Raw genomic sequence first — 22,163 nt, 5'->3', positions numbered from 1 at the left:
CCGCCCCCCCACGCACGCACGCACACACACACACATACGCTGCCACCCCCACGCACACACATACACACACACACACACACACACACACACACGCTGCCACCCCTCCCACAGCCCTGCAGGTCTGGCTCACTAGGTGCCATCCAGCGACCAGCCCAGCCCCGCTTGGTTCGGGGCACCGCACACAGGGCAGCCCACTCCAGCCACCCCATTTTTTCAGCCACGAGTGCCCTGAACTGGTTTTTTGGCGGGAAGGGCTACAGAAGGGTCATGGTTACCTTTTTGTACCTGTCCTTGGCCGCACTGATGTCATCCTGCAGAAACTGGGATTCGATCTGAAGGCGCAGGTTACTCAGCAGGGCTTCATCTGCCTCCTGCAATGAGAGGCATCGACTCTGAGGGGCCGCGGGGGGCGGGGGGCGGAGAGCAAGGGCGTGGGTGTGACATCGGCCGGGTCTTACCAAAATGCAGACTTGTTTGGTGGGTCTGGGAGGGTGTCTGAGATTCTGCATTTCTAGCCAAGCACTGGGTTAGCCCATTGGACCTGGTCTAGAATAGTAGTTCTCAGCTGAGGGTGATTTTGCCCCCAAGGGGACATTTGGCACAATCTCGAGGCTATTTTAATTGTCACCACTTGGCGGGGGGGGGGGGGGGGGGGGGGGGGGGGGGGGGGGGGGGGGGGGGGGTGGCGGTGTTACTACCGGCATCTAGTGGGTAGCAGCCACCGATGCTGCTAAATATCCTACAATACTTAGGACAACCCCACACAAGAAAGAATTCTCCAGTCCGAAGTGTCAATAGTGCCAGAGTTGAGAAGCCTTGATCTAGAAAGATCAGGGAGAAAGAGTACATTTATATACCGATAACCTTAAAATTTAAGTTACATCTGTATTTGTTCTATATCCTATCATCAGTGAGTTGAGTTTCTAAGACTAAGAAACAGTTTTCCTTTAACACTGAAACCTTTATTTTAGAATGAAGCTAGACTAACACAACACTGTAAATCAACCATACTCCAATAAAAATTAAAAATAAACAAATACAATAGAATGAAGCTAGACCCCTATCTTACCATTCACAAAAATGAACTCTAAATGGATGAAAGATTTAAATAATTTAATACTGAAACAAAAACTCCAAGAAGAAAACAGGAAAAAGCTCCCTGACATGGGTGTTGGCAATGATTTTTTTGGACATGACACCTAAAGCACAGGCAATGAACTCAAAAATTAACAAGTGAGACTACATCAAACTCAAAACACCTGTGCACAGAAACCATCAACGAAATGAAAAGACAACCTATGGGATAGGAAACCTTAATTTTAATAGTTTTCTGCCAAGGACTGTTGACACCTTGAGGCCATGTATCTTCAACATAAAATTCATGTTTTAGCATGATTGCTGTGGTGCATAGTGTTTGTTCCTTTCAAGTTGGAAATAACACTTAGGACAGAAGATTGAATGTTCTCACCAAACTTTTTGATAATTCACCAACCTTTATCTCATTGATCTTTTTTTTCAATAAATTTATTTATTTTATTTATTTATTATTTTTGGCTGTGCTGGGTCTTCGTTGCTGCATGTGGGCTTCTCTTGTTGCGGAGCACGGGCTCTAGGTGCATGGGCTTCAGTAGTTGTGGCTCTTGGGCTCTAGAGTGCAGGCTCAGTAGTTGTGGTGCACGGGCTTAGTTGCTCCGCAGCATGTGGGATCTTCCCGGACCAGGGCTCAAACCCGTGTCCCCTGCATTGGCAGGTGGATTCTTAACCACTGCGCCACCAGGGAAGCCCATATCTCATTGATCTTGTTTAGATCAACCAAGTAGGTATGAGTAAGTATTTGTGCTCTTCATAAGATAGTGCTGTGATGTCTGGAACTGACTTAAATACTTCAACAATTCAGCGAAATGTTACAGGTCCAAGTTCCTTGCCCCCTCTGCCACGCCCACCTGCCAATACCTGAGGGCTTGCTAAGTGAATTCTTACTGACTTCCTAATGACTTGTTAAAAAGCATGATGAACGTTAGCAATGCGCTCTCACTGACAAAGGTAGAAATGTGGTTTGCTAAAATATTTAAGATACTCCCTACCACTGCGTGAACAGAGTTAAGACAGTCAAGGCATGGGGACAGGCCAAGATATTTTGAGACACGCGCCATCCTGGTACCAATAGCGTTTAGGTTCCAGGGAGGCATTAGGCCTGCACTCTTAGGAAAGGCACTTGATTCCTTATAATCGTTCCTGTAAAAGACCGCTGGTGTAGGGAGATATGATTGTCTGATGCTGACAGCAAGGATACCAGAATCCTGACCCTATTGTATCACCTGCCTTGAATGAGCTTTTCATGCAAAGTGTTGCCTTAGCACCTAAAACAGCAGAGGTCTGGGACTTCGTGGAGCCTGGAGAAGAGGCTGTATGAACCTTAGGGACTGCATCAGAAAAAAGGCTTATTTAATAAATATCCATTCACGTGAATTTGGTCTGAAACTTCAGCAAGATTGTCAGGGATCGGCTAACCCTCACCCAACTCAAACCTCTGAAACTATTTTATTTACCCAAGAGAACTTCAGAGTTTATCTTAAAGAACTTAAGAGTTGTGCTAGATCAAATTGGTCAATTTGCAATCGTTAGCAATGTACCTTCACACATGCCTTTTGTGTAGGTTTATGCAAGCCAAAATTAAATAAGTTGGGACTTCCCTGGTGGTGCAGTGGTTAAAAATCCACCTGACAATGCAGGGGACACAGGTTCAATCCCTGGTCTGGGAAGATCCCATATGCTGCGGAGCAACTAAGCCTGCGCGCCACAACTACTGAGCCCACGCACCACAACTACTGAAGCCCGCGCACCTAGAGCCCATGCTCCACAACAGGAGAAGCCACCGCAATGAGAAGCCTGTGCACTACAATGAAGAGTAGCTCCCGCTCGTCGCAACTAGAGAAAGCCCGTGCACAGCAACGAAGACCCAATGCAGCCAAAATAATAATGATAATAATAAAATTTTTTTAATTAAATGTTATTCTAATACAGGGTTGTCCAACCCTCAGGCATAATTTTAAATTTCTTAGTAGCCCCATCAAATAAAAGAAACGGGTGAAATTAATTTTATTTCACCCAATATACCCAAAATCTTATCATTTTATCATGTCATCAACATTTTAAAAGCTATTGATGAGATATTTTCCTTTTTCCCAGGCTAGGTCTTTGAAACCTGGTGTGTATTTCACACTCACAACACATCACATCGATTTGAACTCTCTGCATTTTGACCCCTCCCCAGCCTCACATGGCTAGTGGCCCCTGCGCTGGACACGGAAGGTCTAGAGGACTGATTTTAGGCACGTGGACCATCTTGTCTTCCTCAGTGTCTCCTGCTCTAGGGTGAATCCCACAGCCCTTTCAGCCTCTAATTTCCAGTTACCAAATCCTTTCCCCTGAAGACTCTGAAATCCCTTCATAGATACCAGGGATGCCAACGCTGGGCAAACAGGTGGGGAGGGAAGAAGGGAAGGACCCCAAGACCCAGAGCCGGTTCCTCACCCGCAGCCCCTGGACTCTGCTGGATGCTTTCCCCAAGGTGCCACCCACTTCTCAGCCCTGGAGCTGGGCCTCCGCTGTCCAAGCTCCGCTGTCCATCGAGAGAAGCAACAGCATGTGCGAAAATCACACCCTCTAAGGGACCCACCCATGGTCTGAAGTATTATTTTTAAATCAGAAGTAAAAGAATGAACCAAATTATTAAAAGGGCTGCATGTCACCAGGTACGGGGCTCTGAACTAAAATAATGTGAAATCCGTCTTTGGGTGTTTTAGCTTCTGGGCTCATTCTTTTGATAAATGCGTTAACCAGTCACTGACTTTTGATACGCTCTGCCTTCAGGAGTTTACCATCCTGGGGGCTTAATGATGGGTCCTCAAATCCTGTGTCACAGGGATGGTCACACAGAGTACAATGAAAACACAACAGTATTGCCCTTGTTTCAAGACCTGTGCTGCCCGACTCTCCCCACCCCCCCAGCCCCCGGGAGAGCAGAGCATTACTGATGCTCTTGTGCAAACGCCCCAGGGAAGGTGGGATGCCCCTTGGAGGTCCTGGTGAATGGCTTTCTGAATTACTCAGGACTGTCACATAAGCCTGGGGAAGCCCCTTCATGACAGACATGGTGAAGGAAAGAAAGCCTGGGTGTCTTTCCAGCAGTGGGAAAGGGCTGAGGAACCAGATAGATCCTGGGTAATTTACAGGCCTTGGGAAGGACAGAAACCAGGGCAGTCCCAGCAGTCCAAGCAGCTGGGGTCCACGGCACAGCCCTTGGGATGACCCAGCTCCAAAGGCATTCATCTCTGCCCCCAGGAGTCACATCTCTGAGAGAGAGCTGCGATTGGCCCACATGGTCACATGACTGTCGTCTTGCGGGCAATCCTACTAGGACTACACTGACGGGAAGGAAAATCAGCCCCACCCCCTTGAGGCACGGTGGTTCCTTGTGAAAGTGATTCTCAGCTCTGGGGATGGGACACTGCTGAGTGGGCGTGGCTAAATCCGGGTCAGAGCCGAGGCAGTGCGGGGTGGAGACCTGAGCTTCACCTTCACTTTCGGGATGCTTTTCTACTCTCCCCACCCTCGGCCCCTCAAGACTGCTGAGGATGGAATGGGGCAGGGAATTCTCAAACATCTTAATTTTTACCAAAAATTCACCCACAATTGATACACAATTACTGGAGCTGAAGAACTGAAAATGAGGTTTCAAGGACCTTTTGTGTTATTACTTATAAAGGGATCGAACACTCAAGATTTTAGAAATAGAAGGGACCCTGGGACTTCCCTGGTTGCTCAGTGGTTAAGACTCCAAGCTCCCAATGCAGGAGGCCCGGGATCGATCCGTGGTCGGGGAACTAGATCCCACATGCATGCCGCAACTAAGAGTTCACATGCCACAACTAAGGAGCCCTCGAGCCGCAACTAAGACCCGGTGCAACCAAATTAATTAATTAAAAAAAAAATAGAAGGGACCCTAAAGGTCATTGGTCCTCACACTTTTTAAAGCCACATGTGTCATCCTTCAAACAAAATATCCCAGGGAAGCCAACATACAGAAGGAAAGCAGAGATGTGCTTCTTGAAGGACATGATGGGGGGACAGGAACCCCGATCGGCTGGCAACCCTCCTCCCTCAGAGGCCCTTCAGCAAATCCATGGAACCCGAGGACTCTGACAAACGCAGCTCAGAAACTGGAGTCTCACCTTACGGTCGGGGAGATATCGCACCAGTGGGCCGTTCAGCTAGTTAACAGAGGTTAACTGGAGATAATGGGAATGCGATCTTCCCTCTACTAGTCAGGAGTTGAGGGCTGAGTCCTGACCCTGTCCTGCAAGGTGCTTGCTGTCCGTCCCCCACCTCCCTCTCAGGGTCAAGGCAAACAACCACTCTTGGGTCCCATCAGCCAACCTTTAAAAGAGTGACACTCCCAAAGGTGAGTTGCTGCCGCTGGAATGTGCAGTTGCTGATACGGGGAGAATTCGTTTGGAAGTGTTTTCTTTTGTTTGCACCAGAACTCAGAAATGTGTAGACGCTTGTGTTTTTATTATGCTTTTGGATGATGTCAGCTGCATTTTCCAAAGCTCCACCAGCCGAAGCGTCTAGATTTTTCCAAATCGAGACTCTGGGCCAATATTCTAATTTTAGAAAACACTCCAGCCCTGATACTGTGTATGGTTTCATCTAGGCCAGTGGTTCTCAAAGTGTGGTCTCTGGACCACACCATCTGGAAATGATTAGAAACGTAAAAAATCTGGTGGATCCCAGACCTACCGGATCAGAGTTGCTGGGGTGGAGGCCCAGGAATCTGTGTTTTGACACATGCCCTCCAGGTGACTCTGATGCACAGGAAGCTTCAGAACCATAGCCTAGACGATTTTTGAGAAAGTAACTGAAGAAATAACTAGAGTCCTATATACCCTTGAAAAATCAGCCTTGCCAACCCAGTCACAGAGATGCTGGAAATCCATTAAAAACCCAACTGTCTGTATCCACACGCAGCCCCAAATCCAGCCCAACTAAAAAAATAAACAAAAACCAAAAAAAACCAACTGCTAAAGAATGGGTATTCAAATTCATTAAGATTTCTAGTTCATTAGGGTTTGATTAAAAAAAACACCTACTGGGCTTCCCTGGTGGCACAGTGGTTGAGAGTCTGCCTGCCGATGCAGGGGACACGGGTTTGTGTCCCGGTCCGGGAAGATCCCACATGTCGCGGAGCAGCTGGGCCCGTGAGCCATGGACGCTGAGCCTGCGCGTCTGGAGCCTGTGCTCCGCAACGGGAGTGGCCACAACAGTGAGAGGCCCGCGTACCGCAAAAAAAAATAAAAATAAAAAAACACCTACTTCAATCCTGGACGTCAAAAACCTTTCCAAAAATGTTAGAGCTGCTTTCCTTCCAGGGCTCACGCTGACCTGGAGGAGCTGGGCACGTCCCTCCACTCCCCACCCTCCACCTCGCCTTCCTCGACTCCACTCTCACCCTCTGCATCCTTCCTCACGCTTCCTCTGCCTTCTGTTCTTCCAGCCGCCCACCGCCAGCCTCCTCCTAAACTCTTCTTCCCCAGATGGCTCTCCTCTTCTCCAGAAGTTAATTTCCAGCCTCAGAGGAATTCCTGGACGTATGAAGGCTTGTAGCCCTGAAATCAAAAGCTTCGTGCCCCATCCTTTCACCCCCCTGAACTCCCCTGCCTCTTGCTCCTTTCCAGACACGTTTAAGATACACGACTTACATGGAAAAGCACATACGGCAGCTTTAGGTATTTTCTAAAATTGTTTTCCGGTGAAAGCATTCGACTAGCACCTACATTATTTTCAAATTGGCAATATACATAATGAGTCCTAGAGATTAGCCAAACCCAAATATTTTAAAGTCATCAGTTCTAGGGACTTCGCTGGTGGTCCAGTGGTTAAGATTCTGTGCTCCCGATGCAGGGGACCTGGGTTCAATCCCTGGTCAGGGAACTAGGTCCCGCATGCTGCAACTAAAGATCCTGCGTGCCGCAACTAAAGACCTGGCTCAGCCAAAATAAATACTTTTTTTAAAAACAAGTCATCAGTTCTAATAACTTTTAATGGAGTATAATCTGGAAAAATACTGAATCACTATGTTGTACACCTAAAACTAATAGTGGGAACCAACTATACTTCAATAAAAAATTAAGAATAAAAAACAAAAAATATGTCAATAGACAAAGATAAAATATAAGTCACCAGGAATGCTTACCACATCCAGAGGCTGAAAATCTGAATAACTTTGGCCCGAGTATGTAAGTAGTATGTTGAGGAATTTATTTCATTTCCAAGTGCATAGCAAGGAGCGGCTTGCCTTAACCTATGTGGCTGTTAATACAGGCACTCTGCTCTGGAGGTTTAATTACCTGGGCAGTATACATAGATGGCAGCTTTATGAACATGGTGGCAACCAGTCCTGTCCATACATTGTGATATTTTCCAAACCAGACTCAAAGACTGGGTCAGAGATTCCTAGTGTACCCCATTTCACACGGCCACACCCAGGGATCAATCCCTTCCAAAGGGACCAAAGGAAACGGACATTAGGCTGCGTTGACAGTCAAAACCCAGATGATGTGATGTCTGTAGATATTCAAAGCTTTGTCAACTAAAATCAGTGATATGACCGACAGCCAACAAGATGTGAATTCTACTGTACCATTTCACCTCCTTCTTCTCCAGTGACCATCTCAGTGGACAGAGAACCTGAAGGTCCAGCTGGCTGACCCTTGAGCGGCTGTCTTAATTTGAGTTTGCAGAAACAGACCCTGAGGCAAGGACTGGGAAAGGGTCCCTTATCTGAGAGGTAATCCCAGGAGCACTGGAAGGGGTGGGGTAGTGACACAGGGAAAAGAACAAAGCCAATAAAGGTGTGGAATGAGCGGGTTCCCACTGTGGGCAATGGGCTCAGTCCTGCTGGGGACCCCCCAGGAGACTGGGAAACTCACCTCTGAACTGTCGGGATGAGGCGTGGGCCAGCCAGGGACTCAGCCACCCCCTCCTGTCCCCCAGTGGCTGAGGGTCGCCCCTGGGGTGCTAATGCCCACACTTCTGGACTGTGCCCCCTGCCACTGCAGACGTTCCCAAGCCAGACAGATGCAGGAAGCTGCCAGGCTCAGCATCTCTATGTGACATTGAAGGCGGCCTGGGGGGATGGACAGGGCATCAACATCTAATGGGAAGTGGCCACCTTCACCCAGAGACTCCGGCTCTGCGTCTGTCTCCCGAGAGACAGCGGTTCCCTGACTGTCCTTGGGAGGGAAAGAATGAGCCTTGGACACAGAGCACCTGGCTCTTGCCCACACCTACCGCGGGTGCGCTGCGGGTCTCTGAAGTCGTTTACCCTCAGCAAGGGTGAGTTCCCCCCTGACAGAGGGGCGATCGGACCGGGTTATCTGAGGGTAAAATAAACAAAATCCAAAAGGCTGTTCCGAGGCTCCCGTGAGCTAGTGCAGGGACCTCCCGATTCACTGTATTTGCATCCTTGCCTGTGATTTCTGCTACATCCAAAATCTTCTGCTATTACTCACCCCGTATTTTTTTCAAATTGATTCATGTTTATTGACATGTATTTAAAAAGAAACTTTTTTTTTTAATGTCACCTGTTATAGAGAAAAGGTAGTCATAAAAATTAATTCACAGCTATTAAAAAGCTGTTCCATGGGCTTCCCTGGTGGCGCGGTGGTTGAGAGTCCACCTGCCGATGCAGGGGATGCGGGGTCGTGCCCCAGTCTGGGAGGATCCCACGTGCCGCAGAGCGGCTGGGCCCGTGCGCCATGGCTGCTGGGCCTGCGCGTCCGGGGCCTATGCTTTGCAACAGGGGAGGCCGCAGCGGTGAGAGGCCCACGTACTGAAAAAAAAAAAAAGCTGTTCCTCCACGCACTCCCACTCCACCAGGGGTATGCAGCCACTTCCCGAGAAAACTAAGCTGGCGTCCATCACATCACATGACCTGTAATAGCAACTGTAACAGGCAGGTCACGTGCATTATTATGTTATTTAACTCTCACCAGGCATGCAGACGGACACCTGCTCCTATGGTGGTGGGAACTAGCATTGCTCCCATTTTCCAGACGAAGAAGCTGAGCCTCAGAGAGGGATACTGAGCGACAGCATGAAGGGTCTTGCTAGCAGGCTACCCTCCTGTTGTGGACGGCACAGTTCTTGTGGGGAGAAGTATCTTTCCATTGTCCCGGGAACAGCCACGCCGATGTGCTACCCCCGCCCGCCCACGTGCTTGGTCCCATCTTTCCCCAGAACCTTCGTAACATTCTCACGGGACTCATACCCCAATTGTCCACACGCTACACCACAGTGTGACGGGGGGAAATGGTGGAATGCCTTTCCCTTATTTTTCATTTTCTTTCTACTGTCTTATTTTTCTACTGGGAATAGGCATTGCTTTTGTAGTAAGAGAGAGAAAAAAAAACAAGATTTGAGCTTGTTTTTAAATCCAGTGTCACTTGCCGCCAAAGGTAGAAAGAAGGACTAAGTTCTTTCTCTCTCTTCTTCAAGGAATGCCCAGGATGGCACCATGTGAGCAACAGCCTTAGGGCCCAGTCCAGAGAGAGGCCTGCTTGCAGGGAGGACAAACAGTCACAAAGCAAAACAAGGTGGTGCTGTGGAGGGGCTGAACTGGCACCTAAAGGTGAAGGGTGTCAGGTGCCCCTGTTCCTGAAGGCCTCGGCCGATGGACAAGATGGCGGCCCCACCTGCCAGCCTGGAATCGCCACCAAAAACACAAATGGGGGTGAGCCACAAGTGTCAGCTGAAAGCTGAATGAGGGCAAATGCTAATAAGGCCCCAATCCACGCAGACTTCCAGCAGGCCTTGGGTCCTTGCAACCCAGCTCAGCACATGGCCAGTCATGAGCTGTGTGCTTAGGGCTCCACTGCAGGACACCCTCCCCGCCATCTCTGTGCTCACTTCTGTGTGCCCATCTGTTCCACTGGCCTGAGACAGTCCAGCTTCTAAGTCGACCTGCGTAATTACTGACAGCATCTCCTTCACACAGTGTCCCGAGTTGGGCAATACATTAGATGCTCACACAGAGATGGTCACAGAAATATCATACAGTCAGTAACATACACAAAGCAAAATTCAGTGTCCCTAGAGTGTAGTTCTGACTTTCCCACCGACTAGCGGAATAATCCTAGACAACAGACGTTGGACGAAGCCAGGAAATTAGTGGCAAACACTCCGAGCTAACCCTGAGCTAACCCTGACTGTCTGAAGTTGCCTGGGGTTCCTGTGGAGAAGAATCTTATTTTTTTTTCATTTATTTTATTGAAATATAGTTCATTTACAATGTTGCATTAATTTCTGCTGTACAGCAAAGTGATTCGGTTATACACGTATATACGTTCTTTTTCACATTCTTTCATGGTTTATCCCAGGATATTGAATATAGTTCCCTGTGCTCTACAGTAGGACCTTGTTGTTTATCCAACCTATATACACTAGTTTGCATCTGCTAACCCCAAACTCCCAATCCATCCCTCCACCACCACCCCCCACCTTGGCAACCACAAGTCAGTTCTGTATGTCTGTGAGTCTGTTTCTGTTTCATAGATAGGTTCATTTGTGTCATACTTTAGATTCCACATATAAGTGATATCATACGATATTTGTCTTTCTCTGTCTGACTTACTTCACTGAGTATGATAATCTCTAGGTCCATCCATGTTGCTGCAAATGGCTTTATTTCATTCTTTTTTATAGCTGAGTAGTATTCTGTTGTATATAAACACCACATCTTCTTTATCCATTCATCTGTTGATGGACACTTAGGTTGTTTCCATGTCTTGGCTATTGTAAATAGTGCTTCTATGAACACTGGGGTGCATGTATCTTTTTGAATTAGAGTTTTGTCCGGATGTATGCCCAGGAGTGGGATTGCTGGATCATACGGCAACCAGGTGGAGAAGAATCTTAAGGCCATATCTGGGCACAGCAGGGAAGGGTGATCGATTTTATCAGCAATGAGGTTAGGGGTGGGGAACAGGGAAGGGAGAAGGCAGCCAGGTACCCTGAACAAGCAACCCTTCAAGTAACCAGTTCCCATAGGTCCTTCCCCTCTGACATCTGAGCTCTGAAATAATCAGAAAAGGATAATGCTTACAGCTCTTTGCCATCCCTGGTTTCGTCCAACCTCTGTGGTCCACAGTTATTCTGCTATCTGGTAGTCAAGTTCTCCTGGCTACAGCAGAAAATCCAATCAGTTAGGATGGTGATGGAGGATCCAAAGAAGGAAACTGCCCCTGCAAAGAACAACTCCACCCAACCTCTGCAGGAGGGTCTCCAGCAAGAAGCTAAGAATCCTGGTGCCTCGCACATGGCGACTGTTCATGCTTCAAGGGTGAGGAGCTTGGGGGTAAAAGGAAATTCGTCTTCTATCCTCTTGAGACTTTCCCTGGGGAGGAGTAATCTCAGGACTCTTAGCCAACAGGATAAGGTAGCATCGCATCCGGATAACTACCACCCGGAGCAAGTTCCCTCCTAAGTTAGGTGCAAACAACAGCCAGTCCCTGTAACGCCGGCCCATTTTGATAGCCAAGCAAACCAACGAGCTTAACCATCTAGGGATCTCTCACGAGCTCATTTAGCTTGTGGTAGAGGAGTGTGTGGGTGTGTGCATTCACTCACAAAGATTTAGTTGAAATTACAAAGTCAAGAAGGAGAGTGACACACAGACATAGAGAACACGCTTGTGGTTGCCAAGGGGGAGAGGGGTGGTGGGGGAGGGATGGACTGGGAGTTTGGGGTCAGCAGATGCAAACTAGTGTATATAGGATGGATAAACAACAAGGTCCTACTGTAGAGCACAGGGAACTATATTCAGTATCCTGTGATAAACCATAATGGAAAAGAATATGAAAAAGCATGTCTATATGTGCATAACTGAATCACTTTGCCGTACAGCAGAAATTAACACAACACTGTAAGTCAACTATACCTCATTAAAATAAATTTTTTAAGAAAGAAGGAGAATGACAGCAAAAGAAATAGGGGAATCCTGGAAGAACACAAAGAGGCAGCGCGCGAAACAACCGTTCAGCCGTTTAGCTCCATCTTGTCGTGAATCTACTCAAATGCAAGGACGGGCTCAGCTCACCTTGTTTAGCCGTTTGAGCATGTCTCTCAGCAGCAGCTGACACTCACACTCATTTTCATACCTGCAGGTGGGACACAGAAGGGAGAGCTGGGCAGCTTCCGTGATCCGGTACGTGTGGTCACACACAATCAGCATGCAATTAACCTGAGTCCCACCCCCTCTCATTAAGGGAAGCAGGAGCTGAGGCTGCATTTTGGAGCCCACTCCTTCCCAACCTCCTGCACATCCCTGCACATGCAGGAAGCGCCGCCAGTGGCACCATAGATGCACAGGAGTCTCCCGGCCCGGAGTCCCAGCCCCAACCCCCCAGTGCCCCCTCCCAGCCACCCGAAGATGCAGGAATCAGATCCCAGCACACCTGTACCCCAAGTGCGGCGGCAGCACAGAGACTGGGAGGCTGTACTAATGATCTATTACATCAAACAGCACTAACCTGACCTGGTCCGGATACCCTATACTATTGTATTTATCAACATGTGTCAGCTTTTCTGGATTATGCCATTTAATCCTCACAAAATCCTGGAATACAGCAGTTCCTGTTACCCCCTCGGGAAAGATGAGGAAACCGAGGTTGAGAAACTGGCCCGAGGCCTCCGCAGGTGCTCCTGGCACTTCACCCGCATCGGTGCGGCCTTGCCCTGCACACCAGGGGCCTCCTGTGGGCTGGCAGGCAGGGCAGGCTGGACGGGTCAGAGAGTCAGTGCCCCTGGGAGCAGCCTGCAAGCTCTGACAGGGCGAGTGGGTACGTACACACCCTGGCTTCCTGGCCCTGAGCTGGGATCACTGAGGTGTGCTCTCCATCCCGCAGGTGGCCTCCAGTGGCCATGCAGGTAACTTGCCGGGTGACGCACTCAGTGTTGGCTCCTTTCCCTTCCTGCCTATAACCTCCTCACTCTGCAACTGGTGCTTCCTGATGCCACCTCCCAAATAAGCGACTTTCTCAGGCTCGGCTTCAAGGACTCCAAACTAAGAGAGGGGTGCAGGACTCAGATGTGAGTCTGACAACAAAACTGTGTCCTGACAGCCATACCATGCTGCCTGGGTAAAGCGGGACGCCTCCAAGTTAAACATACACAAGATGAGTAAAGCAGCAGATACTAGGAGCAGGTGTATTTTTTTCCTCCTAGTCGACTTCTTCCCTGGACTTCTAAAAAAATGGTAAAGATCAAGGAAGCAGAGAGACCCCAGAAATCATTCTGGTCAGAACGAGTTTCCTTCTAGGGGGAATTTCACCCCCTGAAGAAAAAGAGAAAGCCCCTTCCCAAATGACCCCCGACCTCGTTCCCTGCAAGCTGCCCCCAATATCCATTCTAATAGGACTTACAGCCCATCATGTTTGGTGGCCACAGGGCTGCCTAGAAGGGAGACTGCATTTCCCAGCCTTCCTTGCAGCTCAGCGTGGTCCTGACCAATGGGGTGTAAGCATGTCTGTGGCCCCTTCCAGGTATCTGCGGTACGAGATGGTGTAGGTGTGTTCTTCTGCATCCCTTCCTCCTGCACCTGAAACAGGGATGCAGCCTTCTTGAAGACCACACAGAGCCTTCTGGGCTTTGAATACTGTAGGGTGCCATACTAAACTGTTAGTCCAGACCTTACACAAGAAAGAAACACACTTCTGTTTGGATAAGCCAATGTCAATTTGGAGTTTACTTGTAGTTGTAACTCATCCTAATTAGCAGTCAGCCCAACCCACAAAGCATCGCTTTCTGTGTCCCTGTACACCCATGCCATGGGTCAAGTCAAGGACTTTATACTGTGACAGGTGCTGGGAAATCGTGCCTCAGAATGAAAAGTCTTGACTTCAGGGACGAACATGAGGTATAGGAACACTGTTCTAAGTGCTTCCAGTTCAAGAGCCACCTAAGCAGCTCAGCTATAACCAGTAAGCAAAATATATTTGCATCAGTTTTACCTTTCACACCAGGATGTCACATTTAACAGTTTCTTTTCTGTGTGCCTCTAATGGAGCCAGAAATGATGTTTTTTAATGTTTAATTAGATTTAAGAATAAAACTGTTAACAAAATCTAATTTTCTCATTGCTTCTTCCTGCTAGAAACATCCAAGAATTTCTGTAGCTTAAAAACATATTTAATAAACAACATATTAATGTGATTTTCATGCTTAGACAAGCCTAGGTATTTTATTACAGACAAGTGATTGCATTATAAAGAATTCATTGTAAGAATTCATGATATATTCATATATTCATAGAAGTGAATATAAAAGTGAATTCATAAAGTGGAAAAAACCACTTTGGCTTCAATTACCTGATTGTTTTACAGGATTATTTTTGGTTTTCGGCAATTTGGATAATTGACTCTATTCATCATTGTATTTCGGTAGTTTTGTTTTAATTTTATTTAGTTTTTATTTTATTTAGCCTTTGTTTGATGTGCTGAAGACCTGATTTTGAAATCATTCAACTACCCAGGTAAAGAACATACCTAACAAGGCTGCATACACCTTCCTATTGCTGCATTAATTTCACCTGGTTCTGGCTAATCATCACCTCACCTCTGGAATTAAACCAAACTCGGTGTGTGTACCCATGCACGTAGATGGGTATGATTTTTATAATGATTTTCAAGTCCCACTACTCAAGTTAAAACATCAAAACTTCTCCAAGGGGGCAATGGGAGGGAATAAATTAAAGAGAATTATCAAATAAATCACAGCGCCTGAAGGGTCGGCTCCACGATGGACATACAACTCAGAGCCAAGTGACATCAGGAGGACTCATCATGGCCACTCCTCCAACGAAGGCTCCTGGGAGTCATGCTGGCCCAGCCAGATCACAGCTGACTGTGGCCCAAGGACCAGGTAAAGGCCATTTGGGGATCGGAGGTACTCTGACGACCCATGGAACTGCCCTGGGTGTCAACCAGCATTCACTTCCATTCTCTTTAGGGAACATAGCTTAGTATGAATGAAGTCCTACGTTTGGGCCTCACTCCACAGGAGTCCAAGAACAGCTTCTCTCTAAGACACAGTGTTCTGAAAAGGGTATGGGCCTAGGGTGAAAAACCCAAGTTCAAGTCCTGCCACCCACAGGCCCTCTGCAAGCTTCAGTTTTCCCTTGAAGGGCCACAGGGATTTTCAGGTGCATTCTTCCAGCTGCAAACCTATTTCTGTGGATCAAAACCAGAAACAGGGATTTCCCTGGCGGTCCAGTGGTTAGGACTCCATGCTTCCACTGCAGGGGGCACGGGTTCGATCCCTGGTCGGGGAAATAAGATCCCACATGTGCAATTTGGCCAAAAAAAAAAAAAAAAAAAAAAGAAACCAGAAACAGAAGGACTGATGGGAATGGAATCGATGCTTATGATCTGATAAATATGCTCAGTACCCAATGCTGAATATCCTGCCCACGACTGGGGTTGAGAATGTGGAACTCAAACACAACGCACTTTTGAAGAAAACCCTCTGGCTACCCTAGACCAGAGGTTCTCAAACCTGGCTGTTCACTGCAATCACCAGTGGAGCTCATTAAATATAAAAAACCTGGGCCCCACTTGAGGTCCAGGATGGGGCCTGCACATCTGTATTTTTTAATTAATTTATATAATTTTTAAACAGATAAATCTCTTACATGGTTAGAGACTTTTTTAAATGACAGAAAAAGGTAAAAGTCTCCCTCTCACCTCTGCTCCTACTTCCTTATTCCCATAGGTAACCAGTGTTATTAGGTTTTTGTGTGTGTGCTTGTGTTGTCTTTTTTCTTATGCAAGCAAAAAATCTCTACTCTGACCCGTCTTCTTAAAATAGATGATAACACACTACTTTTTTTCACAATTGCACAGTATTCCATTGCATGAATGAAGCACAATTTTATAACCTGACTCCTATTAACAGGCCTTCAGGTTGGTCCCAGGCCTTTGCTATTGCAGATCACGCTGCAGTGAATATCCTGGTGGACATGCCCTTTGACACCTCCTGGAGTGAGTATCAGAGGGTAAATTCCCTGAAGTGCCCAGCTGAATCAAAGCGCACACCCATTTATCACCTGGAAAGATGCTGACAAATTGCTGAGCATCTTTTTTTTTTGAATAGCTTTTTGGGTGATTTTAACACATTATTCAGTCTGTCAAAAGGGGGGACATTGCCCAGGAGCAGGACCTCTGAAACTTCAAGGTCGTTAACTTAAACGACGAATCACCTGGGGGTCTTTTTCAGAGTCTGATTCAGGAGCTCTGGGGTGGGCCCAAGCGTCTCCATTTTTAACAAGATCCTGGGTGATGGCAATGCTGCTGTTCCATGGATCACACTTTGAGGGGCCAGACACTAGCAGGCACACGCTGAAGCAATGTCTAGGTGTCCGCTGTGATGCAGTGAAGGCCGTTAGACTTAGCATGCTCAAGACTTGAATTCCAGTCCCAGTGCAGCGATCCACCAGCTGAGTGACCTTGCCCCCAATCTCTACATTGTCTGAACCTCAGTCTCCTCATCTGTAAACTGGGTGCAGTACCGTCTATAACAGGATGAGGCTGTGAGGATTAAATAACATCGACACATCTCAAAAACACTGTGCTGAGCAGAAGGAGCCAGACACATAAGAATATGTCTAGAAGATTCCAGAACAGGCAATAGTAATCTATGGTGACAGAAATCAGAACGCTGGGTGCCTCTGCCTGGGGGGACTGGGGAGAGGGAACCAAAGGCTGGGAAAGGGCAGAAGGTAACTTTCTGGGGTAGAGGAATATCTTGCTTGTTTTAGTAGTTACATGGGTATCTATTAATACATTCGTCAAACTCACTGAGCTACACACTTAAAATCTGTGCATTTCATTGCATGTAACTTAGATCTAGACTCTAAAAGACATTAACAGCAAATTACACGATTTCATGCAAACCGTGACGTGCCGCCAAAATGGAAGCTAGCCCTATCTTAGGGAGATGCAGCACGTGCGTGCCTCTGCCGGGATGAAGTCACCGGTCGCCTGGGCGCGGAGACGGCCCTCCCACCTCCGGGGGCAGCGCTCTCCCGGCCCGCGCTGCCTCGTTACTCCCACGGCTGCGCTTACTTGCTTCGGAACTCGCAGAGGGCGCGCTGCGCCTCTGCTCCCTGGCGCTCCAACCGGGTGCGCTCGGCGGACAAATCCCGGGCGCGCTGGCGGTTGCCCTCGACGTGGCGGGCGAGGGCATCCTCCGGGCCGGCCAGCTCGTCCAGGCGCTGGAAGGCGTCCAGCTGCCTCCGCAGGACGGCGTGGCGCTGCTCGAGCGCCCGGGCCCGCTGGACGTGGGCGGCCACGCGCTCGCCGAGGCCCTGCAGCTGCGCCACGCTCGGCGCAGTCGCCCGGCTCTCCACCAGGCTGTCCGGCTCGGCGGGGTGCGGCGCCTCCTCGGCGCGCTCGTACTGCTCCTTGCGGGCCTGGAAGACGTAGCTGCGCCGGTACATGACTCCTTTGCGGGCGAGCGTGCAGCCGGCTCCCAGAGGCCCCTCGTCGAGACAGCAGCGCGCTAAATAAACATCGGAGGCCCCTGGCACGCCGCTGGGACGTTCCAGAGCCGATCAGCTGTTGCTCAGCGCTGCGCCCAGCCTCGGGCAGAACAAAAGAGCGGTCGGCCTGCTTTTGTGCGCTGGATTAGCGGCCCATACAGCTCTGGGGGTTGGAAGGTTACATTGGGCAATGTGGTTTTTGTTCCGTGATTGTTAAAGCCCGTTGTTTTGTGAGTAAATGGAGGGTCAGGAGGACAGGAGAGGCATGCCTTTCTTCTGACTGCTTCCACTGGGAATTGTGAAGGAAGCCCAAGGGAGCTTGTTAAACTTGGACTAGTCGGAGAGCCCAAGGACCCCTGGCTTTGTCTCTTCTCTCTCTTTCAGTCAAGCTCTCAATGCCAGAACTTTTTAACAATACCATTTTCTCTTCTGATTACTTAAGCAATTCTTTTTCGTAATTGCAACATGACATTCAGGACCCCTCCTTATATTAGGGGTTCTTAACCGTGGATGCAAAATCAAATGGCACCTCTGGGTAAATTGTGAGGTGTATTCAAGTAAGTTCTTACTGATACTTGTGCATGTTTGTAACCAATCTCTTCTTTGTACAATAACTCAGAAAAGTTGTCCTTATTATAATATTATCCTGACTCTCATGGATTCTGAAAACCTTTCCAGAGTAGGAGATACAAGCAGAGCTCCATCAGGATGTTGGCATAATAGATTATTTGAACCAAAGAAAAAATTCTTAAAGATTTGATAAATTGGCCAATTCTCAATTACATAATATGAAGGAATTTTTTTTTTGCCACTATGTTTCATTTTAATTTGTATTATGGAAATAACAAAGCTAGGCTTTGACAAACTTAAAAGTAAATTGTGGGTGTTGAAAGAAATGAATAGCATCTGATCAGAATGTTCCTAAATATAAATATTTTGTCCTATCTCCAGTTTTAAAAATCATTATCAAAAGCCTGTTTTCATAAAAATAAGGATTAGCAGTGCCATATAATTAACTCTATGGATTGCACATAGTATACTACAAAGTAAAGTCATAGTTATCAAAGGTCAAGAAAATTACACAGATCTTTGTTGGTTTCTCAGAATTTATTGTTTTCTCCAAAAGGACTATGATAATAGATTCAGTCTGGAATGAATCTACGTAAGGGCCAAAGTTGTGCTGGCAGTGTGGTTATTATTCTATTTTGCTCTCTTAAGCCATTTAAAAATAGATTTTATGATCAAATCAAGGAGCACCAGTGAGTATTTTCTATGGTATGGCACACATATACCATGCTGATTGCATGGTAAATTGGTTTCAGGCTTCCTAGAGAGCAAAACCAACGTAGGACAAGAATAATTTATTCAAAAAATCATTCATTCCCTTTGACATCATGTATCAGTCAGCTATTGCTACAGAACAAAATGACCCCCAAACTAAGTAGCAGACAAGAAGTCTTTATCACTCTGTCCCAGGTCTGCAGCTCAGCGGATAGCTCTCCTGCAAGCTGCAGGTCTTCTGATCAGCTGGTGCATCTCTGCTCCAAATGTCTGCCATCCTCCTAGAGCTAGCAGTGACAGAAGGATGAGAGCAAGCCCAGGCACACAAGATCGTTCTAAGCCCTTGTTGGCATTGCGTCCGCTAACATCCCATTAGTCAAAGCAAAGCCCACAGCCACAGCCTCAGTCAAGAGGCATGGTTCACAGAAGGCCATGGCGAGGGTGTGGGTGTGGAACTCTGTCACAATGGAGTGAAGCATTGGGAGGGACCAGCAACCCAGTCTACCACTCATAGAAATCCCGTTTGAGAAAAATATAAACTTCCAGGAACATAACAAAAGAAAAAATATTATTTCCTTTTAATCCAGTGGAACAAACACTTAGAAAACATCTACTCACAAAGCATCATCTGGAAGAGTTAAATATTGAACAAGGTCAAGTCCCTACCTTTAAGGGGCAGGAGACAAATTCCTACTCAACGAATGAAGACACAAGGAAATCTGGGATAAGTTCTAAAATAGAGATGGTAATAAAACGCTGTGGTTGTATCAAGGCAGCAGCAGTGAGCGGTGCGTGGGCAGGTAGGGAAGTTGGAATTCCAGACAGAACAGCATGAACGAGGTGTGAGCCCTGTGCTCCCCGAACGTGGTGAGGCCAAATCAAGGCAGGCATGGCAAGAACGGTCCCACAAGGGTAAGTTCGAAGGCCTCCCATTAGCGGTAGTGGATTGAGCATGGGCATGATCTCTACTCCCTCCCCCAAGCCCCACCAAAAATGGCAGCAAAGAATGTTTTTAGATTAAAACTCCACAAAAATAAGGAAGAAAAGAATACAGTGGACAAGATATGTGAACAAATTTTCAGGAGACTGACTAAGCACAGTGGAGAAAGCTAAGAAACCTAAGTGTCTCGGGGGGATGGGAGAGGAAAACAGCTGGTTCATGCAAGAGTACCTCAGAAATCTTAGGAATTGGATGTACCAGATATGGCAGAAGATGGAGGTGAAGGGTAGCGCTACCGAGTCCAATCTTGTACTGCTCGCCACATGACAGGCCAATAAATGGAGAGGAGAGTTGTTGGGGGAATGCATAGCGACTTTATTCAGAAAGCCAGCAGCCCGAGAAGATGGTAGACTCGTGTCCCAAAGAACCATCTTCCCGAGTTAGAATTCAGGCTTCTTTTATACTAAGAGGGGAGGGAGGGTGGCTGGTTGTTGCAATCCTGTTGGTGCAGGAATCCTTTGTTCTTGCAGCTGTCCAGGTAGGTCTGGTCACAATGCTCCTACAAACCTTCAAGAAGTATTATTCTCCACCTGCAACTTTTTATCTCTATATGAATGGAAAAGTGTTATGCCTTTAAAGGTCAGAGCCTTGAGAATAGATTCTCCTGTGTATTTCAGGCTATAGGCAACATTCTTTTACAAAAGATGCAGAGCCTGCATGACTAAGCCCCGGCAACAGAGCACAAAGGTTAGAGCTAAAGGAATAGATTCAATATGGAGTCAGGTTTGTTCTCTGTTACAGTAGAGCTGAAACACAAGAGGGTTGCCTGAGAGTCTGCATAGGAGCAGTTAGAATTTCAGATCTCCTACCCCACCCTGCACAGTCAGGCAACCACCCAACCCCCATCATGACAGGAGACTGGAAGTTATTCTCCAGCAAAATTGAACAAGACCAAGTTGCCAGGCACAGCCAAGGGTAGAATGATGGCCAGTTGAAGCCGGTGGGAAAGAGAGGCAGCTGCAGGCAGTGGGAGGTGGGCCAGCAAGTCCATCTGGTCCCAGTATGGGCACTGGTAGAAGGGGGATAATCACTTACAGAACGAGGGTCACCATACCTCCCAGTTTACCTGAGACCATCCATGTTTACATCCTTTATCTCAGTGTAAGTGTAGGTGGCACCCACTCTCAAGAGTATCGTGGTTTGTCTGAGAAGGATACAACAAACATCTCATCCTGGCCCTGGATGCATAGCCTGAATCTAACCATATAAGGAGACATCCAGACAAACCCAAAATAAGGAACATTATTAATAAAAATAGATGGGAACAATGTTCTTTAAAATGTTAATATCATAAAAGACAAAGAGAGATGTAGAAAGATTCCAGATTAAAGATGTGACATCCAAATGCAGTACTGATCCTAGACTGGATCCTGTGCTGGAGGAGAAAAGATGCTGTAAGATCATCACTAGATCCTTTGGCAAAATTGGAAGATGGACAATAGATTACACCTGTATCAATGTTAAATTTACTGAAGTTTATGACTACGCCACTGTTAAGTAAAATAAGATCTTTATTCTTAGAAAATAGCCTCTGGGGACTTCCCTGGTGGTTCAGTGGTTAAGAATCTACCTTCCAATGCAGGGGACTCAGGTTCGATCCCTGGTCGGGAAACTAAGATCCCACGTGCCACAGGGCAGCTAAGCCCCGCGCGCCACAACTACTGAGCCTGTGCGCTCTGGAGCCCATGTGCCACAACTAGAGAGAAGCCCGCATGCCGCAACAAAAGATCCTGTGTGCCGCAACTAAGACCTGATGCAGCCAAATAAATAAATAAATATTAAAAAAGAAAATATCCTCTGAACTATTTAGGGGTAAAATGCATGATGTATGTAACTTACCCTCAAATGATTTTTAAAAATTACATGTATAAATATATACATAAACATAAACATTAAAATGTATGGAAAGAGAAAGAGAAGGAAAATGGGGCATAATAATAACAATAGGTGAATCTGGGTAAAAGGTATGCAGGTGTTGTTTGTACCATCCTTACATAGTTTGAGATTATTTTCAAAAACATTTGTGAAAAGTGTGATCACCTTATACATTAAGCACTTTGTGGTGTAGACATCTAAGAACTATTCCTTGCTTTACTTTATAGCCGACTAGCTACATAAAAGCAAAGAGAGGGAGAGGGACAGAGGGGAAATGGTTTAGTCAACTGTGCAAAAACAATAGGAGAAAATGGTCTATAACCATTGACCAATTTTAACCATGTGGAATATGTGATGACATAAGTGAAAAAGTTTATAACAAACATGAAGGGGAGCAGATAAAACAAAAAA

General features: G+C 47.0%; 1 protein-coding gene across 1 annotated transcript in view; it reads right to left on the bottom strand.

Annotated features, from left to right (window-relative positions):
• Window positions 1–17,554, bottom strand: part of BFSP1 (beaded filament structural protein 1) — a 36,543-nt gene extending 18,989 nt beyond the window's left edge. Inside the window, exons 1-3 of the mRNA XM_029221413.1 lie at window positions 17,181–17,554; window positions 12,158–12,218; window positions 276–371 (exon numbers count right to left, since the gene is read on the bottom strand). Of these exons, the coding sequence (XP_029077246.1) occupies window positions 276–371; window positions 12,158–12,218; window positions 17,181–17,554 (531 nt within the window). The remainder of the gene's footprint in view (window positions 1–275; window positions 372–12,157; window positions 12,219–17,180) is intronic.
• Window positions 17,555–22,163: the final 4,609 nt, after the last annotated feature.

Source organism: Monodon monoceros, unplaced genomic scaffold (assembly GCF_005190385.1).
Source record: "Monodon monoceros isolate NGI ecotype Baffin Bay Population unplaced genomic scaffold, NGI_Narwhal_1 Super_Scaffold_13, whole genome shotgun sequence".
In the NCBI taxonomy this organism is placed as follows: domain Eukaryota; kingdom Metazoa; phylum Chordata; class Mammalia; order Artiodactyla; family Monodontidae; genus Monodon; species Monodon monoceros.
The sequence above is the reverse complement of the archived record's forward strand: the minus strand, read 5'-3'. Positions and strand labels throughout refer to the sequence as shown.